General features: G+C 33.0%; 2 protein-coding genes across 2 annotated transcripts; both read right to left on the bottom strand.

Moving 5' to 3' along the window:
- Window positions 1-2: 2 nt before the first annotated feature.
- Window positions 3-5,965, bottom strand: LOC124439840 (WD repeat, SAM and U-box domain-containing protein 1-like). The gene is made up of 10 exons (XM_046990101.1): window positions 5,333-5,965; window positions 5,164-5,265; window positions 4,922-5,027; window positions 4,618-4,651; window positions 4,241-4,281; window positions 3,528-3,631; window positions 3,354-3,433; window positions 2,430-2,592; window positions 1,788-1,922; window positions 3-574 (listed from the first exon to the last, which is right to left on the bottom strand). Exons 1-10 carry the CDS (start codon window positions 5,925-5,927, stop codon window positions 414-416), a joined length of 1,521 nt encoding a protein of 506 aa, XP_046846057.1. The 5' UTR covers window positions 5,928-5,965; the 3' UTR covers window positions 3-413.
- Window positions 5,966-6,461: 496 nt separating this feature from the next.
- Window positions 6,462-23,115, bottom strand: LOC124439839 (cilia- and flagella-associated protein 69-like). The gene is made up of 29 exons (XM_046990099.1): window positions 23,021-23,115; window positions 22,787-22,843; window positions 22,637-22,702; window positions 22,244-22,353; window positions 21,759-21,835; window positions 21,284-21,382; window positions 20,548-20,621; window positions 19,431-19,503; window positions 18,001-18,082; window positions 17,246-17,306; window positions 16,996-17,030; window positions 16,172-16,237; window positions 15,764-15,824; window positions 14,602-14,650; window positions 14,222-14,265; window positions 14,063-14,140; window positions 13,033-13,249; window positions 12,378-12,542; window positions 11,791-11,906; window positions 10,886-11,004; window positions 10,630-10,711; window positions 10,081-10,273; window positions 9,349-9,489; window positions 9,128-9,204; window positions 8,625-8,822; window positions 7,646-7,732; window positions 7,484-7,551; window positions 7,097-7,139; window positions 6,462-6,665 (listed from the first exon to the last, which is right to left on the bottom strand). The coding sequence occupies exons 1-29, from the start codon at window positions 23,102-23,104 to the stop codon at window positions 6,600-6,602; spliced, it is 2,688 nt and encodes an 895-aa protein (XP_046846055.1). The 5' UTR covers window positions 23,105-23,115; the 3' UTR covers window positions 6,462-6,599.
- Window positions 23,116-23,298: the final 183 nt, after the last annotated feature.

Raw genomic sequence — 23,298 nt, 5'->3', positions numbered from 1 at the left:
CATCGATCGAGTCAAGAACATTTTATTCGTGTTTCAATTACGACTAAGAAATATATCTAACATATTACATGATTTTTCATATGTATATTTTGCTGAAAACAATCTTGTATAATGGTTACATTCACTCAATTCTGAACATATATGATGTAGATTTATAAGTTATTCTATAAGCATCTAGTATAAAGCAGTGTCATGCTATATTGCAGTAAATTATGATCGACATTATGATCATAACTCATGGCAGATTAACTCCAAGGTATCTATAAATGGAATTCCCTATCTATAATTTATTACAGTTAATAACAGCTTTTCATATTCATATTATTCATGAAACGTTAAGCAGTTTTCAATCATATAAATGGTTATATTCAATATTAAATTATATCCATTAATTCATTGAACAATTGTTCCTATCATATAACATTCTCTGCACTAAAGTACCTTGATATAACACTTTTTAACGTAGTATTGGAAATGAGATTTGAATGTTTTATCGGCTTATTGGTCATGGGACTTGTCAATTTACCAGACAACATCCACGACTCAATTGCTTTTCGTTCATAGGAATGACCATCTAAATATAATTGTCATAATAAAAAAAGTCATTAAGACAATACATCAGACAATACTTCAATAATGCATGCTTGCGATCGAAAAGAAGGTCAGTAAAATTTTACTTGCCACTTTCAAACGATTTTCAAACGTAGAAAACGGTTGACCTACGCGATGAAATAAGTTTTATTCCAGTAATGCAGTCAATTGAATCAAACCCATACGTACATCGCTATACTTGGATAGTGACTTCATATAACTTAACATTAAGTGCAACAAAGATTTAATGAACGTTAACGCTTCACATGGATGTTGCATAAGTTCTTGTGCTGATGGTCATTTCAATAAACCCAGGTATTGCTATCCACTGGATAGTAACTTTTGATCGTTTCTTAAAATTAGCAACCATTCAATACGACTAACAGCGAACGTTGACATTGCACGGTCGTTGGTTCATGTGCAAAAGGTATATCAGTAAAATTAAAATTCAAAATCTAAATTGCCACGAGATATGCATGTTAAGCGAAACCTCAGGGGCTCACAAAACCAACCAATATTCATTATTTTCTCAGCACTGCAAGTCTTAATAGTAATAAAAGAGAGAATTTGTCTTGATGATAAGTCAAAATATTGCCTTGAAAAACACAATTACGCGGTGAATGGACAAAATTATAGAGTTTCCAAGTGTTCAATCTGTGTTTTGCATACCAACAGAAGCCAAGGAGTTCTGAAATCCAAGACAAGAAAAGAGAAGATCAAGAAACACTAGAAAAAACAAGAGAATATCGAGAGTTCTAAAAAATTTCTTTTCAAAACTCTTGGATTTCTCGGGTTTCAGAACTCTTGTGGATTCTATTGGTTTTTCGAACTCTTATGGAACTCTATAAGTCTTGGCCATTCACCATCGCAATTGTGTTTTCAAGTGATTTGCTTCTTTTATTTACCGTCCTTGTGTAAAACCTACAATCAATTATCGCGCTAATTAGATAAGTTTTGCTCATTACAAAACGATAACACATTGCAATCAACGAAATTCACATGATGTTGCAGTACATAACGCCTCAAAAGAAGTCAAAAAACAAGCTTATACGTAGAAATGATGTCCGTAAACAGCGTTCAAGAGTAGTGTAAAAGAACATATAGATAAAGATGATGTACATTTCTATAAGCCATGCTTAATTCGATATCAAATGCCATTTAAAAATTGACGAGGGTTAAATAAAATTTTGTTTCACCTGCAGCAATAACAGGATCAATCATAACTTCGCGAGTTATCGGACAAAGAAATTCATCTGGAATGTTATCATCAAGTTCGTTCTTCTTTAAGTCTTTCACACTGCGCAGAATCTTATTGCGATGACCCACAGGACCTTAATGTAGATAAATCGTTAATGATGACAAGGATTTCAGTTTGAGAGGACAGACAGAAAACGTCGTCCAAAGTTGGAAATAGAAAAATAACATGATGTTAATTTAATTGGTTGCGTCTATAAATAAAATTTTCAATACCGACTAAAATATTTTAAAAAACATTGACAGTTTGATTTATATATAAGGTCACGCGTGAGAAAATGTAGTCTACAATGGTGAGAAAATGCTCTCAACAACGGCGATAGGAATAGATTCATTCTTTACTATGTAAACAAAAAACAAAACAAGAAAATGTGCCATGTCGGTAATCATGGGGATCACAGAATGTTAATGATATGAAACTTGATCTAATTCATCCCAGCAAAAAAAATATGCAAAAAAGACGGTTTTCACTCCCTCTCATATTTTTCTACAGCTACGCAGCACATTTTGTGTTCTGTTTTCATCATAGGAAAGTCAACTTTTTCTCAAAAAATTAATCCACCATGTTCCCTGCAATAACTTACCAATACATAAATCATTCACTAAAAGCTCTGCTGTGATGTTAAAAAGTTCCGTCCCATCGATTGCGTTCTCGCGAAATCTTTCACAATACAGTTCGAGATTTAGATTCGTTAACCAAATACAAACATCATCTACTGTCCACGCCACTAATTTCTTCACAGCAGCCTACCAACGAGAATCTCGCTTTAAGTTTTCGATAAATGAATAGTGAAATACATCAATACATTAAAATCGATAATAAAGAGAATCAATATGTAAACTATAACTGCGTAAAAGCACTATTGATAATATGCATTTAATGAATATGTAGGACAAGTTTTTTTAAAGAAAAAATATTTCAACATATCATGATGCCATCTTCAATACTGTTTTAAAATCACTACGTTCTCACTAAAAATTAAAGAAGCACTTCAAATTAACAAAAACTAAACCTAATCTCAACGCTCAAGTTTTTCGTTTTAACATTATGTTAAGTTTGTAAATACACCCATCATTAATTCAAGCAAATATTTCATTCTACATAATTTACTCATATTTGTATAGACAATCATTGATTAATTAATTACTACTATATATATTTATCATATACATAATACTCTTTATTATACTGAAGATGGCACCATGAGATGTTGAAACATGTTTATTTTTTGAAAACTTGTCCTACATATTCATTAAATGCAAAATTTTAAACACAAACATAGTAGCAAAGTTATAGCCTAATTACGATTGACAAATACAGACTTTTTGCTACTACTACGACTGAATTATAAATAGCTCAAAATTTAAGTTTATAGAAGAAGTTACAGCATATTGTCATCAAACATTGTACATGCAGTGATTAGCCAAAGCAGTATGTAGGTACAATAATGGTTAGTTATTCAACAGTGATTGAATGATCATAATTTGTAAATAATAGTGCACTCGACCTTTGGTTCTGATGTTGTAGTGCAGTAAGTGTCATTTTTAGTAAGATTCTTCACCATGTTTCCACTTTCAATCAGTCCAGCTACAAAATTTCAAATACAAAAATTACTCGATTTCAAGACAAAGAAAAGCAGAAATGTAAAAAGCAGTGTTCTGAACAAAGAAGACATGTGTACCCGATGTTTCAGAAAGATTTAACTTCCAAACTTTTACAGTTCTGTCATTAGAACCACTTGCTAAGTACTGGCCATCTGGTGAAAATGCACAACAGGTCACATATCTATGGAGAATACAAGATTTTATTAGTTATGTCAACAGAATATACAGTAATATCTTTATAAGACATGCACTTGTATCACAAAAGCTCAACAGCACTTACTGAGTACGCTTCAAAATCACCTAAAAATTATTAGAAGACCGTATTTTCACTCCACTACATTGCTATATACAGGTTATATTAAGGTAGTTTCAGTTGTTTATCTTTTCAATAAGTTTGATTCTATTTATATAAGCCATTACTTATAAAAATTATTAAACATGCAAAGCATGCACTTTTGTCAAGTTTTATAAAATTTTGTGGTACATAAAATGCTTGGAGTGCTTACAAATAAAAAACATTTGCTTTAATAGATTAAAATTTCTCAGCAACTTGTACAATTCTGAGACTATAAAATATTCACTTCAAATTATCACACAATTGCAAAGTTTCATTAAAACAAAATTCTTTTGTACAGGTCAGTTATTTCCTAATGCTATATGCACACAAGATGTTATAAAACTAATTCTGGCTTTGAAATATTAATAAGATATTTTTTGAAATGCACTTCATCCTTTTGTCAACTGATATACAAAAACACATGTATGAAAAAGTATTTGTAACAAAAAATACCTGGAATGTGCAAAAACTCTGTGTAATGGTGTTCCTTCAAGCTGGATTTAAAAATAATGAAATTGTATACATTACTCAAAAGGCAACAGAATGCTGACAAGCACTGTAAAATCTGGGACGGCTCTAGAAAACTAATTGGGGAGGGAGTGTATATTCCTATATTCAGTTGTTGATGAGTGATATCTAATGAAAATGATATAGTTTTTTATAGAAGACAATCGGGCACAACTTAATAAATGAATTAACACCCCCCTCAACTAATGTTCTAGTGCTGTCCCTGTGTAAAATTCAACAATAACCTGAACCATAAAAATTAGGACAAACATCAGAATTCAACTAGATTAATTTAAATGCTCAAACATGAACTCTTTACTCACAGGATTCCAAATGATAACTGTTTTATCGCCTGAACTAGAAAGATAAGAAAATTAAAGTTAACAGTTTGACAGTCAAATTTTGGAAAAGTATTTTTAAGTGAAAAATTGAATACAAAAATAATGCTAGCAAGAAATCATCTTAAAAAAGGTCTTCAATATAATAATCTTAAATAATATTTTGACATGTGCTTGTCAAAATGATTACATATTGAAAAATAAGAGACAAATGTTTTAAACTCGTGATTGGTAAAAAGTAATGTCCTCATCCTCAACATTTCTAAAACTATAAATTGCCATTAATTACCATGAAGCCAAAAGCTTTCCATTATTTGAGAAAGTACATTCCCAAACAGGAGCTTCATGGGCAACAAGAGTAGCTCGGTGACCAATATGACACTTGTCTGAATATGCTGTAAAATTAACATTAAAAATAGTTAGAATAGTTTGCTGAAAATATATACAAACATATGTATTTACAGAAAAAATAAGTGGAAATATCAGGAGAAAATCGTTGCTATTTGATGCTATACATTCATACATACATACCAGATGCAGTGAAAATATTCCAGAGCTTCACCAAATTGTCGCCTCCACCTGTTACCAGAAGAAAATGAGGAGAACTACCACTGGTATCTGTGTTACATGGACCTACAATTTTGAGAAAAAGTAATCATTTATGGTATATTCTACGACATGTAAACTGGATCGACATTACCTGCAGAGCCAAAAGTTGGAGAAAAACAGCACGTATTTACACCCATGTCATTTGCTTCTTTATCAAACGCTTTGCAAACACCACTTTGTACTTCCCATAAACTTACTTCACCATTGCTCACACCGGCGAGAATGTAAAGATTATCGGGAGTAAAAGAACATGTCATCACACTGCTTTCAAAACCTTCAATACGCCGTACTAGTTTCTTTGTTTTAGTACTCCATAAACATACTGTCTCGTCAGCTGAACCAGACATTAGCAGCAACGAATCTGGCGAAAATACACAAGATCTTACAGCTCCACGATGACCTTCCAAAGCAGTTATTTTCTCATAAGTTCTTGTATCCCATAACCAGACTGAACAATCCGTTGATGCGGTAGCAAGAAGGGTACCAAAAGGAGAGAAAGCACAACTACAAACATGATAACTGTGTCCCTGCAAGGGAGAATCATTTAATTCCGTGCCTTCAGGAATGTCCCATAGCCTTACTGTTTTATCACTAGATCCTGACACTAGAATGCTACTGTTTGGTGAAAATACACAACAGTTTACATCCTTCGAGTGTCGTGATAACGTCAAAGTGAGTTCGGCCATATTTTATGCTTTTTCCATGAGTGATTACGTCATTACACATTTGTGAATACAGAAGCAATTTTGACAATTGTTTCATGGAGCACACTTTTTAAAATCTACCACTCTTAATAAACAGGTAAAAGAATTGAAAAAATCTGCCATGGTTCTGCAACAAGTAGACACCAAAGTCTTATCAAAAGTAGAGCTCCCAACCACAAAACAATCGTAGACCATCATCCATCATCCATCGCTTGGACATTTATTAAATTCTGCAAAAGTAAACAGATATTTTCTCAAATATTTTCTCGCTTTCAGATATGTTGAAAATATCGGTCATTCGGCCCGAAAAAGTTAATGTAGACTAAAATGTTTCCTTCAATTTTTTTCACTTGATCTCATCTCACATTAGTCGTGCACAACCACAGAATTTAAAGCACATTTAAAATTCTGCCACTAAATTCTAACCACTTGCAGCTCAGCAAAAAAACGTCATGCCAGCTACTTCATTACCTTTACGTCATTTCATTTTTGCTACGATCACTGCCACAAAAGATGTCAACATCACCATATTTTTTATCGTTTATACAACAAGATACATGTATATATTTATACAAAGAACATACACGGAAACTTTTCTTGGAAAAATAACAACAACATAATTTTTTATTGATGTTCCCGTTCATGTCAAACATTTTACGTAAATTCCAAACTTTTGTCAATCGCATCACTTGTCATATCGACCAAACGACCACAGAATGTCTAAATGAAAATTTCAACGATAAATCGCGAAATCAAACTCACTCCAATTAAAACTAAAATACCAAAAACTTTGTATGTACAAAGCATAAATTTTCAACAAAATAACATTCCCTTCACAGTTTGTATTCGTTTAGTTGCTGAACCCTAGCTCCTAAAATGCCACTGTAGTTATAATCAACTGATAGGTCAGTTCATTTTATGGTGTATACGATTAAATTACCAACTGAAGTTTATTTTTGTGGGAGTACAGGTGTATACGTATTATCATAGAATAGAATGAAGTCTATTATTATAAAAATTTACATACAATTAGTTGTATGGTTGTTATCAACAGAAATGTCAGTTACGACACAACATTGTGATATTTCACAATAGGACATCCACAGATAAAATGCAGTTAGTTTTGTACTTGATTAACAATAAATACTCACCGTTGTCGTCACGTTAGATTGGAGAGTAGTCAGTACCTCGTCCCTAATTAAGATAAAAAAACTGATTCACAAAAATTATTGATTCTCAACGTCTAAAACATCTTAGTAAACAAATCCAAATATGTTAAAGTCTAACACAAACTTATTATTTTGCACATTTTTGTAGGAGAATTGCACTGGATGGAAAAAAGTCCAACAATTTCAAGCCAAGTAATTGCCGGTTGATTCAATGCCATCCCACATTTACATGAAACGTGGGAAAGTCCTTTTTACTTAGAAGTACCGCTAATACTTGCTCAAAAGTTACGAGAGTTTATAATGACAATCAATGTAAACATACACTTGTCAATTCCATAAAGAAATGCAAATATATCAATGTGAACTCACTCTGTTTCTTCATTCGAGGTATAAAGTCGTGATGAGTCAATGTCTGCGAGTTGTTTCTTTTTACTTGCCTGAAAAAGAATGAATCAAAAGTTTACGTACTCCTATAAGATAAAACAAGTGTCACATCACGTCTCAAACTTTTTAAAAATCTATGAATTTTACTTTGAGCACAGCGTAGTCTGAGGTTCTGTTAAGGAAATCACAAAAGTCGTTAAACGCCTTTTCTCGTTGCTCGTGATTTTCAACTATCTAAAAGAAAGGTTTGCACAATGACAACAAAATATTACAAAAATGCGGAAAGAATACATTGTGAGCTACATGATTTGAAATTCCATCATAGACGAATGTGCTACTTTGAGATAATTGCAACTTAAAGTTGACAAAATAAGAATTACTATAAGAATGCTTTTAAAATATCATGAAGATAGGCGCGTCAGAAGCGGGGAGGCATGGGAGATAACTAACTTCACATTAAAGCAGCAAAATTTCACTTTACATAGTATTTTATACATGTTTTGGCGGATAATATAACCGGACGAGAATCTGACATGAAATAAATAAATAATAAGATATAAATCACTGTTCATGTAGAGGAAAATAAATGGGTGTTCTTAGAATCGTTTTCTCCCTCAGCAGTTTATGTTAATTGTTATTAATAAATCAGATAACCTAGAAAAGTTACAAAAAACTTCATTCACTTATCGTTTCATTATGTGCGACGTTTACACTACTTATATTTTGAATTTTTGATTGTATCTAGTGCTTAAAATATGAAGAATGTTATTGTTACTTTTCCACAGGGAAGGAATGTGGAAGCCATCAGAAAAATTTCGATTTTAGTATTTTTATTTGAAAGTCTGCATGACATTACTTGAAAGATGAAATAATTAACGATGTAAAAACGCAAAATGAACGTCATCTTATGGATGATACGTAGATTTAATACAACGTAGACAAAACAAGCATTGCCTCAAATTGAATCGTGCAATGAATTAGTAAAATGGAGGAAAGGCAACTCGATACACAAACAGGACGCATATTTTATAACGTTGAACTACATCAATCAATAAAAGAGCCACTTTCGATTCTTTGTAACGAATTTTATTACAAAGAAGATCTTTAATAAATCCTTACTGTTTACCTTATCATAACATGCTTGTTCTTCTGTGAGATCTTGCTGTGTTTGATTTTCAACAAGTTCTTCTTGGGATGAAATAATACTCGCTGTACGTTCTTCAAACATTCTATTTATTTCTTTAAGACACTCCAGATCAGGGGAGACGGGACAAAAATTTTCACGTTCGAGTTCATCCGATATTTCTTGCCAAACCTCAAAAACCTAAAACACATTTTTCATTTATATATAACAGCCTTTCTATTCCTCTCATTTTTACTATAACATGCCGAATGTAGTAAGAGATTTGAGTTGAAATGATTGAAATTAAAATTGCACATAGATGAACTTAGAAACCTTTAAAAAGCTGGCTGCATGGTAAAAACATATAACTTTAGGATAGTTATTGTACATTTAAAACTACTTGAAGAGCCATTTTCCATTGATGGAAGGTTTGCAATTGCATGTACATAACAAAACTTAAATAGATTATTTTGGACCGTGTATTTTCTTGAGCAACAATCACATACCTTAAATTCCAAATAATTTTCAATGATAGCAAGGGTAACATAATCCATTGTTGATAACCCAGCAATATCGTTGAATCCTAAAAAATAATGGGGGTTGCTCGGATAATGAAGGACATGCAGAGCAGGGTATATATTGTTATCCACTGATTGACAAAACCAAATCAACTATATTTATGTATAACGATGAATATTAGGCATTATTTCAAAATATCTAAACTCACCAAGTTTCGAGAAAATTGTGTAGATATTAGCCCGAATGCTTTCCGAGACTTCCACGACAGCTGGCGAAGCAACGTTGGCGGGAAGTGGATTGCTACTCCCACTGTCTCTCTGAACTTTCCCCATTAACGGTTGACTTAAGTCTGAAAAATTGCAATAATCACAATTTCTTACAAATAAAACTAATGTTACTGCGAAGGAAATTACTTTATTCAAGTAACAAATACAACATATATATAGTCATGTGGAAAGCATAATACACACCAAAAACATAACAAAAGTCACACACTAAACAAAAATAACACGCAACAAAAATAATATCTACACGCCACAAACACAACAAATATCACAAGCAACAAATATAAAAAAATACAGCGTGCACATTTCCGGCTCTATAGAGACATTTCTGGTGCAAGAAATGACTTTATATATGAATGAAATAGTGCATACAGGTTAAGAAAAATTAATTTCAGAAGCTAAATTTCAAATTCAAAATACGTTCACAATAACGCTATTGGTTAGGTTGCATACGTAATTATCTTAACCTATACAATGTTCTCCCTCTTTTGAAATGAAAATGAAATCCAGGAATGAGCAAGGGTGAATTATTTTGCCCAAACCTGGATCTTCCATTGACGAAATGCTTCAAAAGTTGTAATTCGCTTATGATTTACACCCATTCAGGAAAAATTTTGCAAGATAAATGCATTAAAATTTAGTGTGATATTTCATACTTTTAATCAACCATTGCTGGGTCCTAGCGACACCTAGTGAGATTTCATCCGTTCTCCATAAATCGATGAGCAGTTTGCCTGTCGTGATATTCGATTTACCCCGCCATGAATAGACATGCGATAAAGCTTTGGGATTCTCACAAAGATCGACAAGACATCCCAGAACGACCCCTTGAATCGTAGAAGGACTCCCCTACAACGCAACACAACATTAAAATATATACAGCCACAACTAGAGGCATGTACTATACGTTGATAAGTAGAATAGCATATGTAAAACACGTTATAGTAAATACACATGTATGTAAACTTTCATGCACAGCCTGAATAATCAAACCTGTCGGATAATGAACAAAACCTAAAGCGACAATGACAATTTTTTTTCTTAAAGTAAGAAGGTTTATTTCTAAGACATCGTGTTTTCCAAGACAAAACTACCAACTATGCCTACACGAGGTTTACCGTGTATGAACGTAACGACTACTGTACAGTAGGTAGTATAGAAATTTTTAATGCTGGTTTCATCAAATTCGTCCCTTAAAAGCATACCTCTAATAGATCTAACAGCAAAAATATTCCTTGTTTTTCAAGAAATTTTTGTTCTGACATGTCGCAACCCAAGACCGACGACCTAAAAGACATGACAAAAAACTATAGTAATAAACTACAGTTGTATTGCAAAACTTCCTCAAAAATCATAGCATTAATAGTTACATCAAGAAAGATGAAGAGCAATGAAATGACGACTGAATTAACCTTACTTACTCTAGATTTCTACAAGAGACTAAGAAAAATCATAACTTACCACACACATTCAACAGCTGCAAGGAACAATGCATGGTCTCCTAATGGACTATGCACTTTAACAAGATCTTTTTTCAAAAACTCAACGATCATATCAACACCGCTACAAGCAAATAGTTCCTAGAAAATTGAATTTCAAATAATTGTGTCATAAATAAACGCTGACAATGTCATCAACTTGGCTCAACGATCATATCAACACCGCTACAAGTAAATAGTTCCTAGAAAATTGAATTTCAAATAATTGTGTCTCAAGTAAACCCTGACAATGTCATCAACTTGGCACGCAGACATTGAATAATCGATCCAGGTCTACGTAACACACGAGAAGAAAGCACAATACTATTATACAGAACGAAAATTCACACAAAGGAATCACCAACATGATCATATGAAGTTACCAAAATGAAGGTTGTAAAAGACCTATATAGTTGATGGAGTAAAATATGACATATTTCTTTCACGAGGGATTCATTTTTGTGTTAAGTTTCTTAACCTACCATAGACGTAAGAAGATCGAGAATTGAGGTCGGACGTGATGTCCATATTCACATATGCATGTTATAATCCGTAGAAAAGTAAACAAAACATTTCAGAGGAGCTTACAACAACATGTCATTCGTATATAAATATGAGTCCCCCTTCAACCATTGGAGAGTTTTAGTTTGGCGTTAACGGCAAACGGCAAAACGCAAAAATTAATCATAGTTTTTAACGTGAAGAGGCTCTTCTTCAACGGCAAGCTGGTAGTTGAGGTTTGCCAAACTAAAGCTATCTATTGTCGGTCTTCCTATGTCCTTGTAAACTACTATTAAATGTAACTCATATTATAAAATAATTGCAGAACTTTTGTTTCATTTGAAGTTTCTCTTATTTTATAGGACAAAAATAAGTAATTATATGTACCTTTCTATGTACATCTCCCTCACAAAGACACGATAAAATAAGCAGCATATCGCACTGCATTTCAATGTCAATATTATCATTTTCATCACAGCTTGTGCTGGCATTCCAAAGAATTCCTAAAAATGATTTTTGCAAAGATTACCTTGCCGCCGTGAAATGCACGCATGAACATCTAACAAGAACGCTTAGAATAAAAGAGGTTTAAAAACTGTCTTCAATTACATAATATACTTAACAAAAATCTTGAGAGCATCATGGGTTATAGCCTACCAGCAAAAAGTTAGGAAAAGGTTTATTTTTTGTGTATATGTAAATAATCGGTGGAAAAGTGAGGTCAGCTCTCAGAACTCCAGTCAAACAATGACAACAGGTAAACCAAATATGCCTAAGGGCTTATCTTCCTCCGCTAGGCTACACAGCACATAGAAACCGCAACATTACGAAGGCTTTTTTACCCAAATTGATAGCATGGGATAAGAGGGAACACTATTTTCTTTTTACATCCAATTAATGCAAAACTGAACAACTTAGAAATCACATTCAACAATAGTGGAACAAAGTTTTTTGGGAGAGAAATATTCACTTACCAGTAAGCTGACCAATAGCTCCTTGATCTGACAGATCTTGAAGTATCGCGTCATCTTCGGTTGAACTCATACTTCTCAACAAACGGAGACAATATCTCATCTGAGCTCTCTTGTTACCACGCCCTCCTTCGGCGTGATAGCTGTTGCCATGACCACCATAGTCACCTAAATCATGTGAAAAAAAACAGTTCAAACCTGAATTCTATGAGAACAAAAGTAAATTATAAGTCTTCTCTGTTTATTACACTTTATGAATACAAATTGGTTTGAAAACATGCAATAATTTGTTTAATCTTTCACATCACTCATTTTGAAATGGAGGACCCTGGTATGTGGTAGTGTGATTTAAAACGCAGTGTCTTCCAAAGCTTGACTAACACACTATTCAAGCAAAAATAAAATTTTTCTTTAACATTTTAAAGAACTTACAAACGTCGATCAAGTTATCATTCATAGTTTCAAGCAACAACTAAAAGCCTATTTTTTCTTTAACATGTGAGAGAAGTTACAAACCTTGATCAATACAACATTCAAGAAACAGTAAAAGCCTATTTTTTCTTTAACATGTGAGAGAAGTTACAAACCTTGATCAATACAACATTCAAGAAACAGTAAAAGCCTATTTTTTCTTTAACATGTGAGAAAAGTTACGAACCTTGACCAATACACCATTCAAGCAACAATAAAAGTCTGTTGTTTCCTTGACATGTGAGATAATCATTAATGCACAACGGAGCAATGGAACATAGCGCCGACAATGACTCTAGTTGCAACTCTTCAGTCTGTGATGGTGACCATAGATCAAGTAACAACGAGTCGCTGGCTTTAATGTATGTGAATAAAGAAAGCAGTAAACGATTGGACGACATGATCTGGAAAAAGATAAATATTTCTTCATAAGCCATTCATATATTGCAATGGTTCGTGAAATAAGGAAAAAAAATTGTCTGTTTAAGTCTAAAGTAATTAACCAACCTAAATTACAGGGGCGGCAGAACGAGGTGGGCACGGTGACTTGCTCTCAAATAAATTTCTGAAATGTCAAAACTATATTAATAACTTAATGATATTTCACAAGGAGAAATAATAAAATTTCTTGTTACTTTTTAAACTGTGGAAAACCTTTCATCCTTCAAACGATTTTTGACTTATTTCGTTGTGCCCTACTAAAAGTGATTTGCTTCCGCCACCCCTGTATTAAGACTGACCATTCAAACTTTCGCCTAAACGAGAAGTGAAGACTTCGAAAAATTTTGGGAGATGATCATTAAATAATCACAAATTACAAGTGAATTCATCTGAGCATTATAGGAAACAAAGTTAAAACAAACCATGTATATATAAACGAGATCAAATACACAGTACATGTCAAATAGCAGGGGAAGCTCCGTGTCAAATTTGTCACAGTGGCTTAGACGTCTTGACAGCACTCTACGCAAAGCACCTCAGTGTTCTGATGGGCCCAAGCTTGCGACAATGACACCCTTTTGAATAGGGTAGCTGAAGCCGAAATCTCCTTATGAAACGTAACATGTAACGCAATAGCACCCTGAGTTTCGAGTACCAAGAGAGATAGTCCGTTTGGGACTATTCGATTTTCAAAATGTTCTTTTGTCTACACGAGTTCTAAGTAGGAATCTAAGGATGAAAACTGCCATCAACATTATTAACTACTGAATCACTACCTGAACTGCTGTGGGGTCCTTTGACATTGTTACCATTGCAGAAATCAAAAGTTTTTTCAATTCAAAATCTTCACGGCACTACAACAGTAAGCATTAAGTCATAAGCTTTAGGCTTTAAAATCAAAAAACATTATAAATTTAACAGCAAATTAAGTATACCTGTTCAAATTTAAAATCCCGAACCAAAAGATTTCTTGTTTTTACTAGAAATTTAAGACATGCATTGAGCTCGAATTACACATCCATTCTTTTGAAAAATGATCATTCATTAATGCATGGTTATGATCGAGTTAATAAAGAACGTTCCAGAAACTTAAGTCGATAAATTTCATTGTTTGTTTTCAATTAGCATCCTTTGTGCTCAACGTACTATAAAAAACCTTATAAGTGCAATCTGATCAGAGTAGAATATAACAAATACATTCATTTTAGAAGTTATTTTCAAGGTTTTTGGTGATTATGAACGGTACTTCTTAAACTAAGTTGAATGTTTCGCACATTGAGCTAGATATTTACTGGAATGTTAAAATGCTCTATACCTTCAGTTAATGTGGCACACAACACTAAAAACTTGGTGAAACCAGTTTCCTAAAACAATAATGAAAACGAATCAAGAACGACATAATAAAGCAGACTGTATGTTTCAAGAGTGCAAATACCATTGGCAGTATTCTAACAAATTAAATGTTGCAGTGTTTTGAATTAATTCAATAATAATTCCGGTAAGCAAAATAATTATATTGCATTGAAACTCTTAATAATAAATTTCCTTCGTCACACTTAACACTGAAGGTTATTTTATTGTAATCACGACTACGAGTAAGCACGCAACCATTTAATTTTTTTAATTGTTTTTGCTGGAGACTACCTTGTTCGAACAATTTTAAAAAGCAGTGGCGTCGCTAAGGAGGGGGGGGGGAGCTGGGGGGCATAAGCCCCCACCTAAAAATTTGTTGTGCCTCCCATTTGAATTTTAGAAAAGCGTCTTGAGATGCAGCAATAAAATTTTAAAAAGAAGCACATGGCATTAAAGTAAGTCTTACGGAATTCGCACAACTGTAGTGATGTACAAGGAAGCATTCTATTAGCTGTGCAAACTAGTTTGCGTTGCATTTACGCTTTCTGCGTTGTCAGCCGAGTCGTTAAGTTTTTTATTACTTTGAAATTAAAAAAACAATACTTCTAGAGTAATTCAAGTGTGCAAGGAAGAACAAGTGATATTGCGGTGCTTGTCGTGAACCATATTACAACACATCACAAAATTTGTACGAGTCCGTGGACAGTACACTAATGGACACAAACTGGTAGACACAAAAATGTACAAATGCCATTAACTAAGTCTAAGGCTCATAAAAATACTGCAAATTCTGCGAGTATTATAATATGAAAACATTTCATTAGAATCAATAATCAATCTACACAACGCTAAAACACGAAGAATGTACCAATCCACCCAGGTTTAACTGGAAAGTTAAAAAATTAAAACTATTTATGTTTGTGATTAATGTTTCAAAAATTTCCTAGATGCCCCCTGGCAAAATTCGATTTTAGCTTGTGCCCCCCCTTGCAAAATCCTGGCGACGGCAATGTTAAAAAACAATCAGAAAAGCAATGCTAAGGAAAACAGTACACATTATTTCATAATGTGACATCAATTGCACATATTTTTTATTTGAAAACCGTTTCCAAGTAATCACTCACCACAAACGGAGCAGTTGGACGTGAATCGGCAATCAAAAGAGCCATAACTAAAATATCATTCCTAAAATGATTATAACAGAATATCACTCGTTAACTTCATATTCTTTGATAAATAACTCTACATTTCATTCTGACTAAGAAGGAGTGTCCTGAGCTTTCAGAAAGAATAAACAAAATAGTACCTTTCATGAATATATATGAGTGATAAAAACTCCAAATTAATCATTTTTCAATCAATGGAAAAAGTGAAAATATTTTAAATTCAAAACTGCATATGTCAATAGTTCGAAAAAGAAACTAAATTGAACTGGAAGCGATGAAAGATTGGAAAAAGCTGTTACTCCAAGTTACCAAAATAAGCTTCGCGAAACCATACACTAAAATCTTCTCAATCAATAAAATACTTACCTAAGCTGTTTATCAGATTGGCTAAATCCTTTTGTGACAAGATACACAAATGCATCGTAAAGCGTTCTAAAAAAAACCAAAAAATAAAATATTGAATAGCTAACAAAGAAACAAACTTTATATAAGGGCGACCAAAGCCATGATTTTGATGATAATTTTACATCATTGAAATTGTCACAAACACAGTTTATTAATTTCAGTTTTGTTCTCATCAATGGCACGTAAAATTTTTTTATTGCACGAGACATAAGAGTTAACAAGGGATTAGTTGGTGCTAACGGGAGTAAGATATTGACACAATGTTAAGTTACTAAAGTCAAATTTAGAAAAAAGTTTCGCACAATTAACTACATACATGATCTGTCTTTATAATGGTAAAATTACAATTATTTTCTTTTCAAGTTCAAGCCCACCACTATGATTATACAATCATTAATGTTTGTAAATTTAGATCATTCGTTTAGATCAGTTCTGAGAAGGACTATTGGTATTGATGTTAACTGAGGTTTCGACATCTTTAACAATAGTCAACTTCGGAGTCAAGTGATTTCAAGCCAAAATAATTAATGAACCGCTAAAGATGTTAAAACGTTAGTCAATATTAACACCAACAGTCTATATCAAGATTGACCCAACCTGGATTATATATATAATATAATTTATTATAAATATTTAATAATAATTATTTATAAAATCCGGAGAAACTTTTATTTTTAAACAATATAATGCCTGGATTACCAATCTTTAAACAAATATATATATGTCTACAAACATGGTTAAAATTACAAATAAAGTTAAAATTGTCGAAAAACTTCTGGTTGTACCTGATGCAGTCGAGACAGTGAAGCTGCTGTGCAACCTAAAGAAAGTAAGATTTTATTATCCAAAAATCAATAGTCTTTCACTTCAGTCTTTCTCAAACAATTTTTAGTCTTTCGTACGGTTTTTCTCAAACGAATATAATTTCCAAAATTACAGTAGCTAAATGTGACCGTGGATACGTTAGCGAAAATATTCTTGACTCAACAGCAGCCTACGTAAAATACTTTTATGTCATAAAACTTTAATACTCACATCCGACTTCGATCCATTATCTAACATATTCCACAGAATGTCCACACATAGAAATATTCCTCTACATTGGTCAGATTAATAATCATTATACAACAGCAAAATTTCTTGGGGGTGATTTAACAAAAATTTGTTTGACTTGACCACAAGTTACAATGTCATTGCTTATTTTACTATTTTTAGTAACTAAGGATAGTGCAAAGGAAAAACACTGCCTTTTGACTCCTAATTTGAATCAACCATTAAATTTTTTAAACACATATTTCATTTCTCCATTAACTCCTATATTCAAGTTGGATTCATGTATCATGAGGTGGGCATTTATCGACTTCATGACAAAAAAAAAACAACATTAACAAAACCTATCACAAGTTATAGTCTAAATAACGATTGCTGTCTTGTTGTCCACGGTTTAAATGTGAGAGATTTTCTTTTTGTCCACGGTGTAATGTCTACGTTGTATTGGTTATTTTACTTAGTAACGGTCATTGATATAACAACTTTGAAAATGCATTTGTTGAAATAAACTTAAAAAAACAGCCGACATGCTATTAGCTAATTTATGACTGAAAACTTGCGCAGTCTACATGCAACGGAATAATGGAGTTAGAAACTTCATACATTAATCGGAGGTAAATTTTAAATAGTACAATTAAAACTATACGCTAAATAACATCGACAAAAAAATGCACTGACTGAAAAATTACGAGGGACATAAATTTCAATGGAAACTTTGCATTAAACATATGTATATGTACCTTCCAAGTTGGCGCGTATCTCCTAACGAACTGCAAACAATACGGGCAGCATGAGAATACAGCATGTCATCACAATTTACCGCTGCAAAATATTTAATAAGAATATTTAACATCAACTCCGTGGAAGATAAGGGTCTCTCTATAAATTTGACCTAAGGAGAGTTAATGTCAAAGCCAATGGCGTAGTCAACATCAATGATATGAAGAAAAATATATAAAAAATCAAAGAAAAATATAAAGACAGTATTTAGCAAATGTTTGAGTCATATTTAACCGTCAAGAGACTATCTAGAAATTTTTTCTGTCAAGCATGATCCTCACAGAAATAATGTACCACCCATATTCACCAAGCAAATGAAGTAACAAAGTTATATGGATTGCGGGCTCATTTCAATAATGACAAAAAGAAAAGATATTGCGACCATTTTATCCATATGTAGTAAAAAAACTAAACTTTATGATCAGATAATTTAAATCTGAGCTAAATTTATATATATATATATATAAGTTATATATATATAAGTTATATATATATAACTTTTATATATATTGATAAGAAAAAGAAAATACACAAAAAACTACAATTGTGTATTTTCTTTTTCTTATCAATATTTACGCTCTGCTCTCGGGCATCGAGCACTGTTTTATACGGAAAATCATAAATTATAAACTTCCTAACTTATATATATATATATAAGTTTATTTATATACAATCCATACAATGTGTAACCGTACATCCTGTGTCCCAAGTGCAGGAGTCACCATTTTATTATGGTGATCACCGGGAGGGCAAATTGTTATACACTTTGTATATTACGCTCGCTGCGCTTGCGAAGTTTGAGCGCTCTCGGATTGTGTAGAGAGTCTCATAAACGTAGACGTTCACCGCTTTCGCTTTCGTAAGCGTAGACGTTCACCGCTTTCGCTTTCGTAAGCGTAGACGTTCACCGCTTTCGCTTTATGCAAAGCTAACCTTCAAAGGTTTGAGCGCTCTGTTGACTCTACAATACAATCCATACAATGTGTAATCGTACATCCTGTGTCCCAAGTGCAGGAGTCACCATTTTACTATAGTGATAGCCGGGAGGGCACATTGTAATACACTTTGTAAATATATATATATGTATATATTGGTAAGGAGAAGAAAATACACAAAAACTACAATTTCATCCCGACAAGCCTGTTTCGTGATTGCTCACTCTTCAGGGGATTTAAAGATGAATAAATGGATTAAATCCCTGAAGAGTGAGCAATCACGAAACATTGTCGGGATGAAATTGTAGTTTTATTCTCACCTATATTACGCTCTGCTCTCGGGCATCGAGCACTGTTTTATACGGAAAATCATAAATTATAAACTTCCTATATATGTATATATATATATAAAATAATAAAACGTATAATTTAATATGGAGTGCCATAATTAATACCAGAAGTTGAGAAGCATTGTAGTGCGACCATAAGCTCCATTCGAACATCAAGATTTTTACATGTTTCTAAACACTGTAAGCAAAACGGGAAAAATTAAAATTAGTTACGTAGTTTTAAAAAAATACTAATATTTTCACAGACTTGCAATATAGCAATATCGATTATGTTAAATTAAGGCTTCCTTCAGGGGTTGAAATGATAGACTTTCTTTAACTCTAAATTCTCCTTTACAAAATTGAATCAACTGGTATAGTAGATTCAACACAATCTACATGGGCTTAAAAATAACACGTATATTCGAGTTAATTTCACTCTGAAAGTGGGGCCAAAATTTACAAGAGTCACAAATTAACACCCCCAGATAGTCATGGGCCTCTTCAACCCCTTTGGAGTAATTTTAAATCACTAAAAATAACAGCAAAAAAATAATTCGTAGTAATTCGTAGTGAAATTGCACCCAACTATAATCGGATAAATTCAAAAAATCGTTTGCCAGCATGAAGAGTTAAAAAATGAAAGATGAATAAATGGTCCCCGTAACTCAACCAGATGCACCATAGATGAATATACCCGTAATCACTGTAGTTTTTTAATCAATGCTGGATGCAATATGGAGATATCTGAGGTTTCAGTAAGGCGTGATTATTAAATATCAGCAAAGTAATATTGAAGTTGCTGTACACTTTGAGGTTTGGTTTAATATTGAGATTTGTTTTACTGGACGACTGACAAGCTCACTTGAAAAAAAGCTAGTCATTGCACCCAAATACACATTGGAAAACTTTAAATTCAATGTAAATATAATGAAGCACACTACGAACACCGCCAATATGTTCTGGTTTTCACATCAAATCATAAATAACAAAGTCTAATATTCATAAATATTGGAAATGTTTTCACATAATATATACTAATTCAATTGAATCAATTTTTCCATAAACAAACAACAAACAAACAACATTTGTATACCGGCCAGTATTAATCCCCGCCAGGGGGGTTGACCGGTCCATGAATTTTTCCACGCCAAACGTCTCTATCTCTCCATATCTCAATTTTTCCATAAACCTTAACAATTATTGACAATTGCGGATATCGCATATTAAGCAGGCAAATAACCTTGACAACAGATCGTACGACTCCACTTCTTTCTATCACCAATCTATTGAAGTCTGGTTTGGTAGGTTCCATTCCTAAAAGTTGGAGATAAATAGCTACATCAAACTTCATTCATCACACAAAGATACTAGCAACATGTTTCTTCTAGTTGTTTTCTTCAAGTAGTTTTTTATTGCTGAAAGAAAAGTCTAATACAAAATCGGCAGCGAGTACTTACAATTACCAATATCAGATACCGTGTTCATTAAGTTTGATACAATTTTTGCAGCCTGAGCACGCAACTTACAGTGGTTGCAATACAACCAATAGCGATTAGCGTTCCTATATTTCTCGTAAACAATTCAAGTACAATACTGTAGTGTAAGGGGTTCGGCTATATGTACCTACCTTCATATAAAGTTTTGGGAAGTTTAGAAAAAAACCCACAGGAATAAATATAAAATCATCCAGTCACACCAGGGGGGGGGTGAATTATCCATATTAGCGCACATGTTCAGAACAGCGTTATCTATTGGATAGTAATTTTTTCGTAGATTTTTCACTTTAAGAGATGTTGAAGGGTTCAAAAATATTGCTATTAAGTGGATAGCGTTTTCCGGCCTTCGTGAAAATGGCCTCTCACGAGTCCACACGCGTCCTATGATTTCTAAAGTTTTTCCACCGAAATGTACTGTGGGAAATGTGGATCGGCCATCTTTCCTGTTGCAGGCAGATTATGACGTAATACTAAACTTACCTGTGTAAACGATATGGTTATCTTTGCTACAGTAGAATTTGGTTAAACTTTGGGCAATCTGAGTGTGGATTGCAGCATTTTTCACAAGCATTACATTGCCTAATAAAAAAAAACTTAATGTGAGTATATTGGAAAAACAGTTAACCTCTAAAAATGATGGAAATTTAAAATGGGCGAGAATAGCTGTTAAGTAATTGTTGTTGAAGTTGTCGAATTGTCATCAATGGTAGCTACAAAAGCTGCAAATATAAGTACAGCATTAATTTTAAACATCTCCCTGCAATGTAGGTGAATACCATAGATCATTTTCCTACGTACGTAACAAGCTGAGAAAAACACTCAACACAACTTTACTTGAGATCAAATAACTTCTCTCCACTTTATTCACCACATCTAAAGACTCTACTTGAACTTGACTAGGCAATTTTTTGCAAAAAAAAACTTTCAAACACAAATCATGTTACTCACAACTTACCAACTTCTCTCATAAACTCAACAACAGAACTAAAATGATTTGATTCATCAGAACTCTTTTCTTTTAGAAACGGATTACTATAAAAAACCAAATGTGAGAACTTTTTAATACTTAGTTTGGCAACTGTCTATTGGCTCAATGAAAACTTCGGTACAAAAGACTTTTTCTCTATGCAGTCCTTAGCAGCGACAATAAACCCTCAAAGCTATTTGTAAGGGAATTAAAAGCAAAAGCTAAAAAATAAAAAAATAACAGAAAATCATGATGTGTATATTTGATGGCACAAAAATTTGAAATTTCTTGACGTGATGATGCCTATTTTTCAATACTAGTAATATTAATGGCTAAAATGAAAACAAACAGTTAATTATTTCTTCTTGTGCACTGTATTGATGACTGGAACTCATCCACTATGAGAAGATATTTTCTCAAAACATCTCTGACAGAGTCATTAATTATCACTACTTTGACTCTATAAAAGTTACCTGCAAACTTTTAGTATTTCACAAAGTGGTTTTTCATATGATAAATCATTCTCCACTCTGCTAGCACAAACAGCTATCAAATGACCCAAAACTGGTATATCTGCAATCATCTTTTTCTTATTAAGAGAACTTTATGTAAAAAATGACAAATAATTAGCCACTCTCCATAATGAAGTCAAACATACTTATGTTTTTTGGTTTTTTTTTTTAATGAAGTCAAACATACTTATGTTTTTTGGTTATATACTATATTTTTATAAAGGGTAGACATGGAAAAGCTTGTAAACAAGGATATCAAGAGTGTTGGTTGGGATAAAATATAAAGTAGCAAGTTAATGATAAATTCTTCAGTTAAATATTTGCCAGTGGCATTTGGCATTGCTAAAAAGATACAAATCCTTTCTTGAATTGTTGAGTGAGAAGGTTGATAGAGCGTACATGCCGATTAATTAATTTCTCCTAGAGAAAACAGCAAAACAGCAAAACCCAACGTTATTTGAAATAGCTGTTAGAAGGGAAATTCAATTCAATTTAAAAATATACCGAATGTCTGCAAGTAAGCAGTTTTAAAGTTGCTTCAACAGTCAGTACTGACTTTTCCTTTTGAAATAAATCAATAATAAAAGTTATAAATTTAAAATATTAAAAACAACTAAAATTGTGAACAAATTCCATTCCATGGACTGACAGTCACTTTTACAGAAATACAACTAAACAAATGTGGAATAGTGTCTCGGGAGAGAAGTTAACGAAGAAGTTCACTTTAAGTGTTCTTACCTTTAAATTGAAATGGTTGAACGAACTCCTGTGTATAATATTATTCACCAAAGGAATTGATTTTGGGGATGCTACGTCCGCCATGGTTGCTTCGTTTTCACGTTGCTATGCAACACACTTTGAAAAATAAATCCGCTATATAAACCACTGATATAAACGCAAATCCAGTAAACTATAACCCCTCTGCAATCCGAAATCAGCGCAACAAACGACGATTTGGTTTGATCTGATCCGGTATCTGATCCAACAAAAAACTTGATTTCGTGCCCAGGCCAAAA

This window comes from Xenia sp. Carnegie-2017, unplaced genomic scaffold (assembly GCF_021976095.1).
Source record: "Xenia sp. Carnegie-2017 unplaced genomic scaffold, XeniaSp_v1 HiC_scaffold_2, whole genome shotgun sequence".
Lineage (NCBI taxonomy): Eukaryota > Metazoa > Cnidaria > Anthozoa > Malacalcyonacea > Xeniidae > Xenia > Xenia sp. Carnegie-2017.
The sequence above is the reverse complement of the archived record's forward strand: the minus strand, read 5'-3'. Positions and strand labels throughout refer to the sequence as shown.